The 17,818-nt window shown below is 38.2% G+C and overlaps 2 protein-coding genes and 1 long non-coding RNA gene across 9 annotated transcripts in view; 1 reads left to right on the top strand and 2 right to left on the bottom strand.

The window, feature by feature from the left end:
* The first annotated feature begins 3,065 nt into the window (after window positions 1-3,065).
* On the top strand, window positions 3,066-16,282 carry LOC108275687 (FH2 domain-containing protein 1). Of its 4 annotated transcripts, XM_053686321.1 has the most exons (12): window positions 3,066-3,570; window positions 4,586-4,962; window positions 5,186-5,247; window positions 5,327-5,429; window positions 6,910-6,995; window positions 10,249-10,349; window positions 11,636-11,706; window positions 11,815-11,922; window positions 12,002-12,072; window positions 13,952-14,069; window positions 14,222-14,386; window positions 14,516-16,282. In XM_053686321.1, exons 2-12 carry the CDS (start codon window positions 4,594-4,596, stop codon window positions 16,091-16,093), a joined length of 2,832 nt encoding a protein of 943 aa, XP_053542296.1. In that variant the 5' UTR covers window positions 3,066-3,570; window positions 4,586-4,593; the 3' UTR covers window positions 16,094-16,282. The 4 variants fall into 4 exon arrangements, with proteins under 4 accessions (XP_053542296.1, XP_017342094.1, XP_017342093.1 ...); XM_017486605.3 differs by lacking the exon at window positions 4,586-4,962 and having other exon boundaries at window positions 3,070-3,570; XM_017486604.3 differs by lacking the exons at window positions 3,066-3,570; window positions 4,586-4,962 and adding an exon at window positions 4,985-5,023.
* On the bottom strand, window positions 13,155-14,060 carry LOC108275710 (uncharacterized). Its single transcript, XR_001814747.3, has 3 exons — window positions 13,924-14,060; window positions 13,699-13,796; window positions 13,155-13,289 (listed from the first exon to the last, which is right to left on the bottom strand). It is a non-coding gene; the product is annotated as an uncharacterized LOC108275710 (long non-coding RNA).
* Window positions 16,276-17,818, bottom strand: part of asgr1a (asialoglycoprotein receptor 1a) — a 4,996-nt gene continuing 3,453 nt past the window's right edge. For all 4 annotated transcript variants that reach the window (XM_017486621.3, XM_047160569.2, XM_017486622.3 and 1 more), the window contains 2 exons: window positions 17,723-17,818; window positions 16,276-17,052 (listed from right to left, as the gene is read on the bottom strand). The exon at window positions 17,723-17,818 is cut by the window's right edge and continues 14 nt beyond it. In XM_017486621.3, the coding sequence (XP_017342110.1) occupies window positions 16,899-17,052; window positions 17,723-17,818 (250 nt within the window). In that variant the 3' untranslated portion in view covers window positions 16,276-16,898. The remainder of the gene's footprint in view (window positions 17,053-17,722) is intronic.

Genomic DNA, 17,818 nt, shown 5'->3' with positions numbered 1-17,818 from the left:
ACCCTGTGAAAAGCAAGACAATCATGTTAAAGAAAAGATTTGCCCTACCGAAAGAAAAACAATGCAAATTAGCAGTGTAAATAAATTCTTTTAAAAGCCAACCTACAACTCTTTTATGGCACAGGTTGGCCCTGGGAAGAGTGTGTGTGCGTTGGGGCTCCTGGGGGGGACCTGTGTGTGTGTTGGGGCCCCTAGGGAGCCCCTGGGGAGAGTGTGTGTGTGTGTGTTGGGGCCCCTAGGGAGTCCCTGGGGAGAGTGTGTGTGTGTGTTGGGGCCCCTGGGGAGAGTGTGTGTGTGTGTGTGTGTTGGGGCCCCAGGGCACGTGTGAGGGGCCCCTCCAAAACCCTAAAAAATTCTAAAAAAAAAAAAAAAAATTCAAAAACTCTCAGAAAATCTCCTAAACACTCCAAAAACTCTCAGAAACCCTCCAAACCCCTAAAAAATTCTTTAAATCAAAATTTTTAAACTCAAGAACCCTAACAGCCTTCGAAACTCTCCAAAACCCTTCAACCCTAACTCCCTCCAAAACCCTCCAGCCCTAAAACCCTCCAATCCTAAGTCCCCCCAAAACCCTCCAACCCTAACTCCCTCCAACCCTCCAAAACCATCCAACCCTAATTCCCTCCAAGATCTTCCAACCCTAAAACCCTCCAAAACCCTATATGGGCATCTCACAAAAAAAAACCAATAACTATCTGAGTTAAAAAGTTAATCAAAATCCTAACGCCTAACCCTGACCCTAACCCTAACTGTCTGAGCTGTAGCAGTGTTTAACCCAAGACAAATGGGTGGGGCAGACCACTGCATAATGTTTTCTCCTCGGGAGGGGTGTTTCCCGAATCCCTGTGTGTGTGTATCCTCGATGTGTCCCAAGGTGTGTGTGTGTGTGTGTCTGTATCCTCGATGTGTCCTCACTGTGTCCCCAGAAGTGTTGGGTAAGTTACTCAAAAAAAGGTAATCCACTAAAGATTCACTACTAATTACTACTTTAAAACTGTAATCTGATTACATTACTGCATACAACAATAAATCAGATTACTAGCTACTTTACTTTCACGTTACTTTCAAAACTTATCAAATCTACAAAAATACACTACACAGTGAAACTCATAGTTCTTTCAGTAATTTTAGCCTGTCAGTTATCAGAAAAAGTTAGATTTATCATAAAAACTCGGGTGTTGTCACTGTGTGTAGGACGACCAGACCCATAAAATATAAATGTTTTCTAACTAGGCTGATTTGGTGTCGCTAGCCAAGGGGAGGCACAGCTAAGCTATCATTGCATGGGTTGCAAAGTACATTATCTTTCCGTATGCTCTGCTCAGATCATGTTCATGTAAACTGGAACTCATATAGACATTTACACACCTTGTTTTCCTGCTCAGCATCAGAGGATGTTACTGTTCCAGTTTCAAGCCATTTACTGGTTTAAAAAAAAAAAGACACATATCCATTTTTCCTCACACTGACTGTGAGCTAGCACTTAAGATAAAATAAGATAATGTTTTATTAATCCCCAGATAGAGAAATTAGGGTGTCACAGCAGCAAGCAAAAAAAGAAAAAAAACAGAAAGAAGAGATAAAAGAGATAATAAGGAGAACATTACAGGGATATATATAGAGAGTATATACAGGATGTATAAATATGTATAGACATAAGCACAAACTGTATATACATAAAATATATCTATATATATCTATATACACACATACAAATGAGCAGTATATACAGCAAGCAACAATGTACAGTCCCACTATACAAGTAGCCCATGTACATATCGCTTATGTACAATAGTATATACATATTGCAGCTGCAAAGTATAATCAGTGTAAACATAACAAAAGCTTTGAAGAAGTGATGTGATGTCTGAGCAGTGCAAAAAGTACAGTATGGTACCTATATGAAAACAGTGTAGCGGCGTATTTGTAGTGTAGTCAAAAGTAAGGTCAAGGAAGGGGGTGGCTAGGTGTTGTACAGTCTGATGGCTGTCAGCACAATGGAACATCTGAAGCATTCCATCTTGCACCTGGGGGGGATGAGCCTGTGGCTGAAGGTGCTCTCCATCTGCCACAGCTCAGCATACAGTGGATAAGAGGGTTTTCCCAAAATGGACCTGATTTTGTGTCTTATTCTCTTCTCCACCACTGTCTCCAGATTAGCAGAATTGACAGACTGTCAGCCAATAAGACACAAGTATTTCCACGTATTTTCCTGTAAACCCTGTCTGATTGGTCTCACCTCCATTCAATGAAGATTAAATTACAGGCGTCTTCTTTTACTAATGTTCAGTGAAAAACCGCTCCAAGTGGAGAATTATTCGGGGCTAAAGAAAAAAATCTTTGGGGCAAAACGTGATTCATTTTAAAAATGAATTTATTTTACTTAATATTGTATTGTTACAAATTTGTAACACAAGTAACCATTTTAATCACATCAGTAACTGAAATAACATCCTTTTAAAATGTAATGCATTACATTACTGCGTAATCAGAAAGTAATTAGATTACAGTAACACATTACAGACAACTCTGGTCCCCATGTGTATGTGTGTGTCCTCACTAACCCCTAACCCATCCCACTCAATGTCATGTTTCCCACATCATCCAGATCTATCCAAAATCAGGAAAAGCATGAATTACCTTTCAAATATCACAACATTAACTAAACATTATGAAATATATCATGAATTAAAACTGTAATTTTAATGTAAACTTGTAATGCATGAGGTTTAATAAGGAAACAAACCATGAAACAGATTTATTTGATTTTTGGTTTATTTGTGTATTTGTAAAAGGTTGAAGGACACACAGAATAGGATAAACTGAGTAAAACCATTGCTATAGGGGTTTAATGGACTGATGTTGTAAAATGTCAGTATGTGACATTTACTCAGTTCTCCTTAGTATTTTCTTTTGTTTGGTTTGTTTAACTGCAACATTACTTTTGTAATATATCTGTGAAATACATTTTATCTTCCCTGACATGCTGATAAAAACAGCTACATTGTTATCTGATTTTCTGTTATACACCTTTAGCATACACTGAACCACACACACACACACACACACACACACACACACACTTGGGGCAGACTTGTTAATTTTTTTGTTGTTTAATTGTTTTTGGGTTGTTGTTTTGTTGTTGTTTTCATTTTAACAGCAGCTTTACCATGACATCATCCTGGCATCATTAAAACTTCTAAACTGAACTTTAGAAACTGAGAACAGATAATTTTCAGACACAGTTATGACAAAAACAAACACACAGAAGCAGGGTGTGACATACAAACATGTTATCAGTGTAAAGCACACACACACTCTTACAGTCTTTTACACACTCACACACACAACTGTGAAGTAAAAACTGTCAAAAGGCTGGTAAAGTTTTTCTTTTCTTAATTTTATACAGGTAAGGAAATAATCATCATCTGCAAGACAAAGAAATTGAGTGCAGACTTTTGAGTGAATTATTCTCACACACGTGATCAGCTTTCTTCACTGCACACCTCTGTGTGTCTGACACCATCCTCACACTAAGTTAGAGAAATATCTGCTGTATTGCCTCTGAAGGTAAGTTAAAATGCACAAATTCTGTCTCTTATTTATCAGAGTTATGTACAGACAATCTGATGGAACTAGCGCACATGTTACATCTTTACCTTTTCTGTCTCGATAAAGATCTGCTTAGAGTGTGTGTAAATGTGAGTGTAACAAAATAAAAAGAAGTTTGCAGTCAAATCATCAAAATTAACATCAGTATCATCAATCTATATAGCAAGTACATTAATAGAGTAGTATAATTAATAAAAATTCAAATCAAATATTAATCAATAGTGCATGCAAGAACCTTTCAATTGTGTATAAGAGACACTGTGCAGCACATATGATGTGGAAGTGTGGGGTGAATTGCAAGTCTCGTCTCGACCTAACACTTTATTTACCATATCACAGCTGCACCAGCTCAGGATTTAGGATTGGAACTTGACTCATCTATATAAATAAATGTTTAATTAATTTGAGGTCTTAAATTGAATAAAAGAATTATGAATATACTTGCAAGTGAAAACAATTTTAAAAATTGTATAGCGCTTTTAATGTGAGACATCAAAACCATGCTTTGAATGTGTCCCAAAGCAGCTTTACTTAAATTCAAATTTTGATTCCTAATGAGCAAGCCAAAAGCAACACTGGTGAGGAAAAACTCCTTGAAGAAGAAACCTTGAGAGGAACTCAATGACTCAAAAGGGTGATCACTCATCACTCATGAACTTATCACTCTACTGAGTGACACAGCATAGTACAATTATCCATCCGTGCACCCTGGACGGGGTGCCAACCAATTGCAGGGCCTAATCGTAGTGTGATTGTAAAAGATATTATATATATATATATATAATATCTTTTACAATCACACTACGATTAGGCCCTGCAATTGGTTGGCACCCCGTCCAGGGGTATATATATATATAGAGAGATTCAGAAGAGCAAAGACATGGTATTGCGTGTGTTAATATATGAATCAAGTCTGAATCAGCATAATTCTAACATTCATTTTCTGACCATCTTCATCCCATAATTCAAACAGTTTATGCGATGAGCCACATCTCAGCAGCCAATATGGAGCAGGACTATAAAGAGGGGGACAGAGTCATAATATCTCCATCGGTTTTTGATCATGTCACTCCACCTCCTCCCGCCCCTCCCCCACCCCTGCCAGTGGGAAACATTCAAAGGAGACGAAGAATTAGGAGTATTTACTGGAAGCCAATTCCAGAGGAACGCATTCACCAGCAGGGGGCGCCCAACCTGTGGACATTGGGAAAGCATTCTGATAAACACAAATTTCACATCGACATCAGGACTATCGAGGACCTGTTTGGTCACAATGACAGAAAAACAGTCACCACAGCAAGCAACAAGACCCGCCGAGTGTGCAGTAATTTGCCTGAGCAGCAGGAGGAGGTGGAGATTTCTGACTGGTCACTGATCACATGACAAAAGATAACTTCTACTAATTTTATTAGTAATTACTCAGTCATGTACTGCTTTAATATGTGTGTCTGTGTGTGTGTGTGTGTGTGTGTGTGTGTGTGTGTGTGTGTGTGTGTGTTGACATCTTGACTGAGTCCTATAATAAATGGTTGTCATCATCATTAATTTACTTTGTGTTTTTATGTGTGTTCAGATTAACATCCTTGACCATAAAAGGAGTATGAATGTAGCGATTTTCCTCAAATGCTTAAAAAAGTGAGTATTTTAGGGTAGACAGACAGACAGACAAACAGATAGACCTACTTTATTCTTGTGTTTGTGTCACTTTTCTCAGATCCATTCACTCTGTCATTGATGACATTGTCCATGGAAACAGTGAGGAGTTTGGAGCAGAACGACTGAGAGAACTGAACAAACTACTGCCAGACACACACGAGGTGAAACACACACACAGGCACACACAAACAGTGCATCTGGAAAGTATTCACAGCACTTCACTTTTTCCACATTTTGCTATGTTACAGCCCTATTCCAAAATGGATTAAATTCACTATTCTCCTCAAAATTTTACAAACAATACCCCATAATGACAACGTGAAAGAAGTTTGTTTGAAATCTTGCCAAATTTATTAAAATTTTAAAAACAAAAAAGCACATGTACATAAGTATTCACAGCCTTTGGGCAATACTTTGTTGAAGCAAATTTGGCACCAATTAAAGCCTCAAGTCTTTTTGAGTATGATGCTACAAGCTTGGCACACCTAGTTTTGGGCAGTTTCTCCCATTCTTCTTTGCAGGATCTCTTAAGCTCCTTCAGGTTGGATTGGGAGCGTCGGTGCATAGCCATTTTCACATCTTTCACAACAACAGAGATGTTCAGTCGGGTTCAAGTCTGGACTCTGGCTGGGCCACTCAAGGACATTCACAGAGTTGTCCTGTAGCCACTCCTTTGTTATCTTGGCTATGTGCTTAGGGTCATTGTCCTGTTGGAAGATAAACCTTTCCCCCAGTCTGAGATCCAGAGCACCATGTGCCTTTTACTGAGGAGTGGCTTCCATCTGGCCATTCTACCATACAGGCCTGATTGGTGGAGTGCTGCAGAGATGGTTGTTCTTCTGGAAGTTTCGCCTCTCTCCACAGAGACATGCTGGAGCTCTGTCAGAGTGACCATTGGGTTTTTGGTCACCTCCCTGAGTAAGGCCCTTCTCCCCCGAGCGATCAGTTTGGCCGGGCGGCCAGCTGTAGGAAGAGTCCTGCTGGTTCCAAACATCTTCCATTTACGGATGATGGAGGCCACTGTGCTGATTGGGACCTTCAATGCTGCAGAAATGTTTCTGTATCCTTCCCCAGACCTGTGCCTCGATACAATCCTGTCTCGGAAGTCTACAGATAATTCCTTGGACTTCATGGCTTGGTTTGTGCTCCGACATGCATTGTTAACTGTGGGACCTTATATAGACAGGTGTGTGCCTTTCCAAATCATGTCCAATCAACTGAATTTACCACAGCTGGACTCCAATCAAGTTGTAGAAACATCTCAAGTATGATCAGTGGAAACAGGATGCACCTGAGCTCAATTTTGAGTGTCATGGCAAAAGCTGTGAATACTTATGTACATGTGCTTTTTTGTTTTTTTTATTTTTAATAAATTTGGCAAGATTTCAAACAAACTTATTTCACGTTGTCATTATGGGGTATTGTTTGTAGAATTTTGAGGAAAATAATTAATTTAATCCAATTGGGAATAGGGCTGCAACAAAACAAAAGGTGGAACAAGTGAAGCGCTGTGAATACTTTCCGGATGTACTGAACACTAAAGAAGTAGTGAGTTTAGAGCAGTATGAATAACATAGCTGAATTGTAAAGTGTGTGTGTGTGTGTGGGGGGGGGGGGGGGGGGTGTAAATCTGTATTACAGGTGGAGAAGCTGCATTCATATAAAGGAGATAAAACACACCTAAACAATGTGGACTCCTTTATGTATCAACTTGCACTCTTACCCAGGTACACACACAGAGAAACACACACAACCACTGAATCATCCAGCTACTGTATCATTAAACTATAAGGAGTTTACACACCATGCTTCTTTAATTTAATCAGCAATTTCTGCTGAGTTGCCAACTCATACACACACCACTACAACTACACAAGTGCAGTTTAACAACTGGTATGTCCATAGAGTAACGTGATATACTATTTTATTATTTTGCACATTTAATTCACTGATTTATTTACCTTCATTGTTAATAGTGTAGTGTAAAAATCATTAAATCAGGAAATTTAATATGTAGCCCGAGTATGACTGTTAGCAGAAGTGAAGTGTGACTTGATCCTTTGACATATGGATTTGACCAAACATTTGATCATCTTTGAAACAGTGCCTATTATTGAAGTTGATATACTTGAACAAAACCACAAGAAAAATTTGGGTTTTCAATCATTTATTCAACTGAAATATCAATAGATGTGATATTCTTTTGTGGAAAAAGTAAGTACACCCTTGGCCCCAGAAGCTAGTATTGCCCACTTTAGCAGAAATAGCTTCTTGTACGTGTTTTGCATAATTGTCCACCAGGTTTGCTGGAATATTTGACCACTCTTCCATGCAATATTCTTTCAGCTGCAAGATGTTTGAGGGTTTTCTTGCATGTTCTGTCCATTTCAAATCCCCCACAACATTTTAACAGGATTCAAATCCGGGCTTTGACTCGGCCATTCCATAACCCTCCATTTCCTCTTTTTGAGCCATTCCTTGGTGGAGTTGCTCATATGCTTAGGATCATTATACTGTAGAAAGGTCCACTTTCAGTTCAACTTCAACTTTCAGACAGATGGCCACATTATCTTCAAGCTTTCTTTGATATTATGCAGAATTCATAATTAAATGAATGCAAGCTGTCCAGTCCCTGAGGCAGTGAAGCAACCCCAACCCATAACATTTCCACCACCGTGCTTCACAGTTGGTATGAGGTGCTTCTCCTGAAAAGCTGTCTTCGGTCTGCGCCAAACATGTCTGCTGTTACTGTGGCCAAACAACTCTATCTTTGATTCATCTGTCCAGAGCACATTAATTCAAAAGGCCTGGTCTTTGCCGATATGCTCATTGGCAAACTGTAGTCTTGCAAAGGCTTTTTCCTGACATGCCTCCCATGTAGGTCAAATCTGTGCAATCTCTTTCTGATTATAGAAGCATGCACTTTGACACCAACAGCTGCAAGTCTTACTAGAAGGTCCTGTGATGAAATTTTGGGGTTCTTGGAGACCTCTTTTTGCATCAGACAGTCTGTACTTAGGCTGAATTTGCTGGGACAGCAAGTCCTGGACTAACTGGCAGTCTTTTGAAATCCACGCCATTTGTAGCTGATTTTACTTACAGTGGAATGATGGATTTCAAATTATTTGGAAAGCTTTTTAAATCCCTTGCCAGACTCATAGGCATCCACAACCTTTTTTCTGAAGGCCTTACAGAACTCTTTAGATCTTGGCATAATGACACCAAACACCTCAATAACAAAGGGAACACCAGACACTAGATATGAGAGGGGTATAAATAAGACCGGTTCCACCTGCACTCCCTTAGCAGATTCAAATCACTGGCATCTTGAACAACTGATTCTAATTTTATAGATTTGAAGGTGTGATAGATGTAGAGGTGTACTTACCTTTTCCATGTGACTGATCTGTTTTTTGCACATTTACATTGTGAAAAATACTACAAAATGTCAATTTTATGGATCGTTTGATAGAGTGCATCACCTTTATTAATAGTAGGACTGTGTATTGCCAAGGGCCTCACGATACGATACATATCACTATACATGGGTCACGATACGATATATCACGATATATTGTGATATTTTTATTTGCATTGCACAGTGTCACTGAACAGTGAACACTCTGAAATGTATGAAGTGCATATTGTGTAACTGAACAATTTTAACCAAAAATGTAGATGCCACAAAAAGCATATAAAAATAAAGTGCATTAAGTAAACAAAATTTATAAAACTGAAATAGTCAGCATGTTGTAAATAAGAAATGTAGTGCATTAAGTAAACATTCATAAAACTGAAATAATCAGTATGCTCTACTATGCTGTAAACAATGACATACTGTAGTCAACTCAAAAGTTGTTTTCAAGTGTCTACTATTTTTTGATAACTCATAAATGATTACATTTTAAGTATCCAATGTGAGTAACTTTACTGGTCCTGAGTAACTTTAGGCCCTTCTGAAGTGAACACTGAACAAACTCTCCACAACAAAGATACAATAGCAGGCCTACTTTGTCTTTAGATTTTTGTTCAGGAACAGACAAAACCTGGTCACGACTACGTCTTTTATGTGTCTGTGAGTCAGGATCACATAGCGTGGCTCCATAATGTTCACCATATGCCTGAACCTGGGGTTTTCAACCACACTATACGGTCACAAATCTTTACAAATGAAATGCACCACGTTATCTCCTTTGAACGAGCTGAGGTAGACAGAAGCTTGTTTGTGGTATTATCCAGTGTAGTTTGCCTTGAGTCAACAGGTGTCGGCTGAGGTCACAGTGCCATCGTTGCATCTGCGTGGTGTCTTGTTAAGTGATAACGCAAGTTGGTTGTTTTTCTTGAATATTTTTCTGTAGCCTGGAAAGGTTACAAATGGCATTTGTTTTATCTAATTCATTACTCCCGGACTTATTTTTAAAACTAAAGTGCACCCACATGTTGGCTCTGAAAGCTGTTGGCGCTCTTATATTTTCCGCTATGCTCACTCCCACTTATTCTGAGACATTGGCCATATGTATATGACGGGCAAGTGTTAGCTTTGCAACATCTACAGGAGCAGAGGAGGAGGTCATTTGACACACACAGAGGGATTTGATGAAATTTTAATGTCATTTTAAATCCGTTTAAAACATGATTTTAAAAAATGTATCAATACATCATAATGAAAGAAAATATTGCGATAGTTAGCTGTATCGATATTTTTGCACAGCCATAATTAATAGGCACTGTTTCAAAGTAGATCAAATGATTGCTCATCCAAAAAGGTAAAAATAAATAAATAAACAAACAAACAAATAAATAAAACAATGTCATGGGGTGTACTTATTTTTTCACATTACTGTACAAATTTTACAAATACAATTTAGCAACAGGTTTTACATATTTATTAATAACATTGTGCTTAACATTTTGAGCTGCCATTGTTCAAAGCGCCATCTTATCGCCCGCACGTGAGTGCGCGCGTGTGTGTGTTTATAGGTTTGATCTCCGTGTAGAAGCCATGCTGTTCAAGGAGGAGTTTTCTGCTTTATGCTCATCACTGAAACAAGATGTGTTCATTATTCGCACTGCCATCAGAGGTGCTTCTCAGTCATGGTTTTATTTTTTCACTCCATTTAATTCTCTGATTTATCAAATACCCCATTTATTTTTCTAATATTCAAGTAATATAAATTCACTATCTATTAACAGAAAGAAAGAAAGAAAGAAAGAAAGAAATACTAGTTATTAAAGTCCCATCTGACAGCCGCACCACCGTTGTGGTAGTTTGCCAGAACAGTGGAGTGCTACCTGCAGTGGTGTCACATCACACGTTTCTGCTTGAGTGGGTACTATGACAAGTACAAAGTACAATGTTTTGTATACAAGTGTAATAATAATAATAATAATAATAATAATAATAATAATAATAATAACAGCTGCTATATTAATTTGTATTTATAGTCTATCATATAGAGGGAGATTGTATATTAATGCACAAATTACGTAATCATAATCAAACGCCTTATACGTTGTTGTCTGTTGTTAGTTTGGCGCGGGTTTGTTTTTGTAAAATCCAGTCAGGCGAATTCTGCTATTTCACTTCGGGTTCTGCCGCTGCGATGGCTCTTGTTGGGAAACCAAATGTTACATCGGCGATCTGGGAACAGTTCGGATTCGTGCCTAACGAGAGAGGTGAACCAATAAATTTGGATGAAGCCATATGTCGGCTTGTAGGGGGGAAAAGCCATGTCACCCAACCGCTTTTATACATTTCTTTAATATTTAGATTTTTAACATATTATTTAGGATACCGTCCTACTGGTATTTCTATCAAAGTTTTATAGGTTTGTCGTATACTACACTTGTTAAAGAAATAAAGTATTCATCAGAGAACTGCACGATCGTTTTTAACTCAATCTCCATTATCCACTTCTCCTCTTGAGTGCAATCACAATACCTTATCCCACAGCGCCCTCAGGCGGTATCTCTCTGCAACACCACCACACAACAAGGCTGTATTTGAGTTGTTTCACTGACGGAAGTGCTAAAATAAAGCCTCATTAATTTTTTTATATTTAGGTTTTTATTTAATTTAAGCCTATATTATTATTATTATTATTATTATTATTATTATTATTATTATTATATAGTGATATAAATTTAACTTCCATCATCATCACTAACATTGACATTTGGTCATTAACCACAGCGGTGGTGTAAAATAATAATAATAATGATAATAATAATAATAATAATAATAATAATAATAATAATAATAATAATAATAAAACGAAAAAAACTGTCACAGCCCTAATTCTAAGTTGTGTTTGATACTGTGTATTGATTTATGTTGTGTTTTGATTTCTATTATTTCATTTTATAGAATTGTTGAGTTGTGTGGAGCTTCACTCAGTCCTTCACCTTGTGCTGGAAGCAGGAAACATCATAAACACTGTAAGATCCCTAAAGTTATCACTGTAATTTAATGTATCTATTTTTTTTTAAACCCCTTTTCTATTTGTTAATACAGATTTGTTGCCTTTTTCTGTTTGTTGCTCTCAGGGTGGTTATGGTGGAAATGCTGTGGGTTTTAAACTCTCCTCTCTTCTCTCTCTGGCTGAAACCAAATCCAATAAACCAGGAATGAACCTGCTGCACTTTGTTGCTCTGGTGGGTCAAAACCTGTGTGTACGTGTGAGTGTGTGTGTCTCTTTATCTGTACCATGTCACTATGTACTTCTATCTGCAGGAGGCCCAGAAGAAAGATGACCAGCTGCTCAAATTCCCAGAGAAGCTTCAGCATGTCGAGAGCGCAGCACGGTGAGGACATCACTGCAGCAAACACGAATTATTTATTTATTTATTTATTTATTTATTTATTTAAATATTAGGAAAATATGGATAACCCCCTAGCCCCCTGTAATCTAGCGGTCATCCAGGGATATTGTTTGTAATTGCTGGGGTTGAAATTCTTCTGAAAAGCCTTTGTTTTCTGCAACATATTAAGCTCTGGTGTAGGTCTGCTGTTGGTGATTAACTCCAATTTCTCATTAAAGTTAATTTAAAACGGTGTGGATAATAAATTAGTAACGATGTTCTCCTCCCTAGCGGTATTACTTGCAGCTTCCATAGTGTTGAACAGGCTAGCTTTTATCTGCGTTTTCCGCTGTAGTTTCACACACAATTGTCTGAGGCCGTTTGTGACTCGTGTTCCCCACAGCTGGCAGAACTTTTCATGAAGTTAGTGATAACGAACCCCGCCCATCTAGAGGGAGGATTTGACTGCTCAATTTTCCTATCATTTGAAATTAGTCTCTCATTGAATTAGTATTGATTGCCCCGCTGTAATTTTATAGCAGGACCAATCACAGAGCTGAAAGCATTTTAACCCAGTAACAATATAACCAAGTATTTTAATCTTTGTGATTTTAATCTTTGCAAAGATTAAAGATTAAGATTCCTTAAAGCACAGGAACGTGGACAAATAAGCCCACGGGTAATTGGTTTTCTCATTATCCAAATCACTTGCCATCTCCTACTCCATCATGGATAATAAGGATGAGTGTGTCAAACCTGAATAATTCATACTTCTAAGAGGCCAATAATAATAATAATAATAATAATATATGCAACGATTTATTATTATTATTATTATTATTATTATTATTATTATTATCATTACTACTACTACTACTACTATGTTTCTTTATTTTTACCACTGATTAATTAATTATGGAAATAAAAAAGTTAAAGCATACAATCAGACTGTTGTATTCAGAACATAAAATAAATCCCTCTGCATGCACTGATAAACTTATTGCATTAATTTATTCTGTTTTATTTGTAAGTATATGTAAACATTGTGTTGTGTTAACAACAAAGCGACAGGAATATTCACTGTATCAGGGAATAAACTCCAGTGTTAATTTATTACGGTATTATCATTTACGTCACATAACAAACTGTGGTTGGTTGCTTCATGTGTCCATCAGACGGTCACGTCCTCTCCATGTGAGCTACAATGTGGCTCTTAATTCCTGTGAAGCAAGCGGGCACAGCATATATGCAAAGAAGAGGACCGTTATAACTGGACAAAATCTGTAGCGATTGGTCGCACTACATCACTACTCATTTGAAAAAGTAACTCGTTACTGGAAAAGGGACACTACTTTTAAAGTAGCGGAGCTACTGTCACCCTAATGAAAATTATAGATAAGTTAGTAAGATTGCTACATTTAGCTAGCTTCTCCCCAACACTGCAAACCTAACCTCGTAGCCTGATCACTGAATCTTAATTACTACAAAACCTTAAACCCTAATTACTAAACTTTATAAATATAAACCCGTACTAATAAAATTTAAATGCTAATTACTATTAGTCCTTAAACCCCAATTATTACTAATCCAAAAACTAATTACTAACTCAGAGAGATGGTCAAAAGTCACCTTTTAGTGATTCTCTGATGGTCTGTATGTTGTGTGAAGCACATTACCAATCAGTAATGAACTGTGCTGATGCCCCTGAGCATGTACTCAAAAACACTCTGTAAAAAAAAAAATAATAATTTTTTTTTTTTAAACAGCTGTAATTGTTGGTAGGAAAACAGAAACTGATTTGGGAAAAAACAGTTACACTTCTCTAGTGCCAAAGGTTCCAGCACACATCCTCACCAGTGCCTTTCTGCCCCTCTGCATCTAGGGTGAGTGTGGACAGTTTGGATGTTGATTTGGAGAATCTGAACAGGAGAATAAAAAACTTACAGCAGAACATCCAGTGTGATACACAACTACTGCAGCAACTACATAACTTCCTACAGGTGTGTGTGTGTGTGTGTGTGTGTTTTGCAGAGTGTATCTTTTTGTCCAAAGGAAGTCAGTAATTGTCATCCTGTGTTAAAGATTGTGTGTGTGTGTGTGTGTGTGTGTGTGTGTGTGTGTGTGTGTGTGTGTGTGTGTGTGTGTGTTACAGTGTGCAGCTCTTTCTCTGAAGGAAGTCAGTGTCGGTCGTTCTCTGTTGAAGACTGAAGGAGATGAAATGATTGATTTCTTTTGTGAAGACAGAGAGACTTTCAAATTGGACGAGTGTTTCTACATTTTCTATCATTTCTGCTCCAAATTCTCTAACGCAGTACAGGTACACACTCTCTTACACACATTTACTCACACACACACAGACACTCACACTGAAACATGCACACACTAATTAATTCACACAAACACTCATGCACATAGGTACAAACATTATTTATTTTTCTCTGTGTAGGAGAATGTGGAACGCGCAATGAGGGCAAAGTCTCAGCTGAAACGGCCTTCCTGGATGGGACAACATTGGGTGGGCGGAGTCTTGAGGTCCAGGTGCAGCAGTGAAATTGATGTTCGGGCAGCAGTGAAGTGGGAGGGGCTTATGGAACTCCTTAATGCCCAACCCCCCAGCTCCCACAATTCTCTGGGGGGATTTGGCCTCCATCGCCCACGGCAACGGCTCAGTGGCAACAACATAAACAGAACAGACACACACTCACCATCAGACACACACTCTCACTCAGCATGCATGGCTGTCCATGTGGAAACCCACAAGCTGATTCCTGAACTGCAAAACAGTCCCTTTAAAACTTTATTTCATGGTCACAATGGTGATGGCCCTACTGTGATATCCAGCAGCAATGTAAAAATTGATGAAGAGTTTCCACACCAAGTCTCTGACATCAAACAACTAGACAAGAACAAATACATGGGAATGACTGCAGACCCTGCACAGTCAAGGGTAGAGGTTGACACAGAGTTGGTTTTAAGGGTGGGGCCAGATGTAGGATTGGGGGTTGAGGCGGCGTTGGGAGCAAACTCCGAAGTGGGACTGGGGGCAGAGTCAGATGTGATATTGGGGGTGGAGTCAGTGGGTAGAACTCTAGATCTGATGAACATACACTATGAAATACAAAATGAGGATGGAAACAGCAACGTGAGTCTTAAACACAACCTCATCATCTCTCCTGCTGCTGAAACCTCACCTACTGCTTCCCTTAGCAACCGAATTGAAATTTCAGAATTGAAAACCACAAGGAATTCAACTGAGTCAACCAATCAGGAATTAGATTGCAAATATACCCATAATTTTTTAGCATCCAAAGGAGAGAAAAAGAGTATTCAGTCAGTAAATTCAGAAAACACCATATCAAATAACACTGCAAGTAAAAGTGTAAACTCTTTCAGAAAAATGCCACTGAAAAAATCTCTAGTTTCTCCTGAGCCCTCCCACTCTTCATCATCACTGAAATTCCGTTCACTTCATCCTGTACGAACACTTACTCACACTGAGAAACAAAGCATGAGGAAGGTTATTTCTGTTAGCAACACTAAGCCCCACCCCATCACACACACTCAGAATATTAAAGTCCTGCCCCCAACTACATTTTCCTCTTCATGCACAGCTACATCAGTGAACATGAGCCCCACCCCCAAGGTCTCATTTCCTCAGAAGTCTTTGGTGAGGAAGCAGGTGATTCGTCAGAAATCTGCACCCAAAGAGAAAATATGTAGATCTACCTTGCGTGCACTTGCCATGCCCCCTCAGGAAAGTCATACCAATTCCCACAAAACCACACCCCACTTTGTTTGCAGCACTGTGGCTTCCAGCACTCGCAGTGCTGTCACCACCGGTAACACCCCTCTCAGCAAGAAGGATGTGTCAAATACTCCAAAAGCGTCTTCACCGAATCGCACGGTACCCCACAGACCGAGCCAACTGAGCACGCCCAGTAGAAAAGGAAGTACTGATCTGCCACTTCCTCGTGGTCATATAAAAGACTTTAAGGTCAAACCTGTACGTCCGGCCTGGAGGTAGACAAGATTAAAAGTTGATCAATTTGCATTAAACAAAATCAAAATTTAGCTACGTGAACTAAATAAATTCAACATGTTTTTTCTGGAACTAAAAATTGAAGACAGTGTGTGTGTGTGTGTGGTAATGCGTACAGTGAGAGTTTTGAATTGTTTCGTTCAGCAAGATGAATAAATATTGGGCAATTTTGGACATATTCAACAGGTTTGTTTATTAAGCTGAAGCATTTAACAGATATTTATTCACACTCAAACACAATTCCTTCATCAGTATTCATCCAGCAAGATTCATGAGGACTTTAGTAGGGTTTTAACATCCTGTCTCACTGAGCATGTGAAATTATTGTGTGGTTCATGTTGCTGAAGAGAGTGTGACGTGACTCTCTCCAGAGCGGAGCTCATTCAGGAGTCTTACAGACACCAAGCTGAAGATTAAGGAATGTCTCAGATAACCTGATCTAATGCCTCTTGTGATTTAATCCAATCTTTGTTCAAATTAAATGGAATCGCAATTTGTTCAAATTAAACGGAATGATGATAAGTTAAATAATTACATTTTAAGACAATGTTAATCTTAAAAACATTAACACAAATGCCAATGAAATACAAACTACAACTGATTCAGTAGTCAATATTTCAATAAATCAATAATAATTAAATAATCAATGAATATATTATCATATATTCATATATTATATTGAAAACATGAGTGAACTTGTGCCTCTTTGTGGTCACTAAATGAGTGGTATATTAGCTCTTAGTTCTCACTAATTCACATTCACAGTGAATGAGTGTGTTGCGTTTATTATTCACACTGTGTATACATGTGATTTACAGACAAAACGGTAATTTCGGGAGCAGTGATCATCATTATATCGTCCATCGCTGTGGAAGTGAGCACAGTCTTCTCCTCCACCCAGACCATGTAATTGCCAATTATCAGGCTGACCTGGCATCCATTCACTGTACACACACACACACACACACACACACACACACACACACGCACGCACGCACACAGCTGATGTGTTATTCATGAACAATTTGTCTTTCTTATTATGAACTTTAAGAGCCATTTTTCATATGAAGCATTTTTTATTATAATAATATAGTTTATATATTTTTCACAGATGTATAAATGTTATTGCACTGGAAACATCTTTTAAACATCTGAGCTGTTGGTTAGTGTGTATGTGAGGCAATGTGTATATGAGGCAGGGTCTGTTTTTGAGGAAGTGTGTGTAGTCAGTGCATTAGGGGAGTCAATTAATTACAATTATTTAAATAACAGTTTATAATAGTTATTTAAATAATAAAAGTTTATAATATAAAAATCTAAGTAATGTTATTAGATTAAAGTAAGATTTCATTAAAAAAAAAAATCAGCCAAAAGAAGAAAATAAACACTCAGAATTTTGTTTCCAAAAAAAGGACATTTGGGTGCCAAGTGTAACTGACTCATCTTACAGACTGCTGAGCCAAATGAACTGAGCTGGAATTCCCAACACTAACACACATTGACCCACTTAACCGAGTTAGAATTTACCTTCTGCGTAAGAATTTCAGAATTCTGATCAACAACACACTCGTACTGAATAATGCTTTTATTCCAATAACTAACACGTACACTCACCTCTCATCCATCTCGTACAGTGTTCCATCCAGCCACTCCCACTGTCCCGTTCTCTCATCACTCAGACCAAACCAGTAATAAAAAGGCCTGGTGTTC

This window comes from Ictalurus punctatus, chromosome 15 (assembly GCF_001660625.3).
Source record: "Ictalurus punctatus breed USDA103 chromosome 15, Coco_2.0, whole genome shotgun sequence".
Classification (NCBI taxonomy): domain Eukaryota; kingdom Metazoa; phylum Chordata; class Actinopteri; order Siluriformes; family Ictaluridae; genus Ictalurus; species Ictalurus punctatus.
This window is presented reverse-complemented; position numbering and strand designations above follow the sequence as displayed.

Bases quoted from the DNA above. Each gene is read 5' to 3' on its own strand.
- LOC108275687 (XM_053686321.1), top strand. From the start codon at position 4,594: ATGAGCCACATCTCAGCAGCCAATATGGAGCAGGACTATAAAGAGGGG. The intron at 11,923-12,001 runs GTGGGTCAAAAC...TTCTATCTGCAG, and splicing joins TGCTGCACTTTGTTGCTCTG to GAGGCCCAGAAGAAAGATGA. The intron at 14,070-14,221 runs GTGTGTGTGTGT...TGTGTGTTACAG, and splicing joins AACTACATAACTTCCTACAG to TGTGCAGCTCTTTCTCTGAA.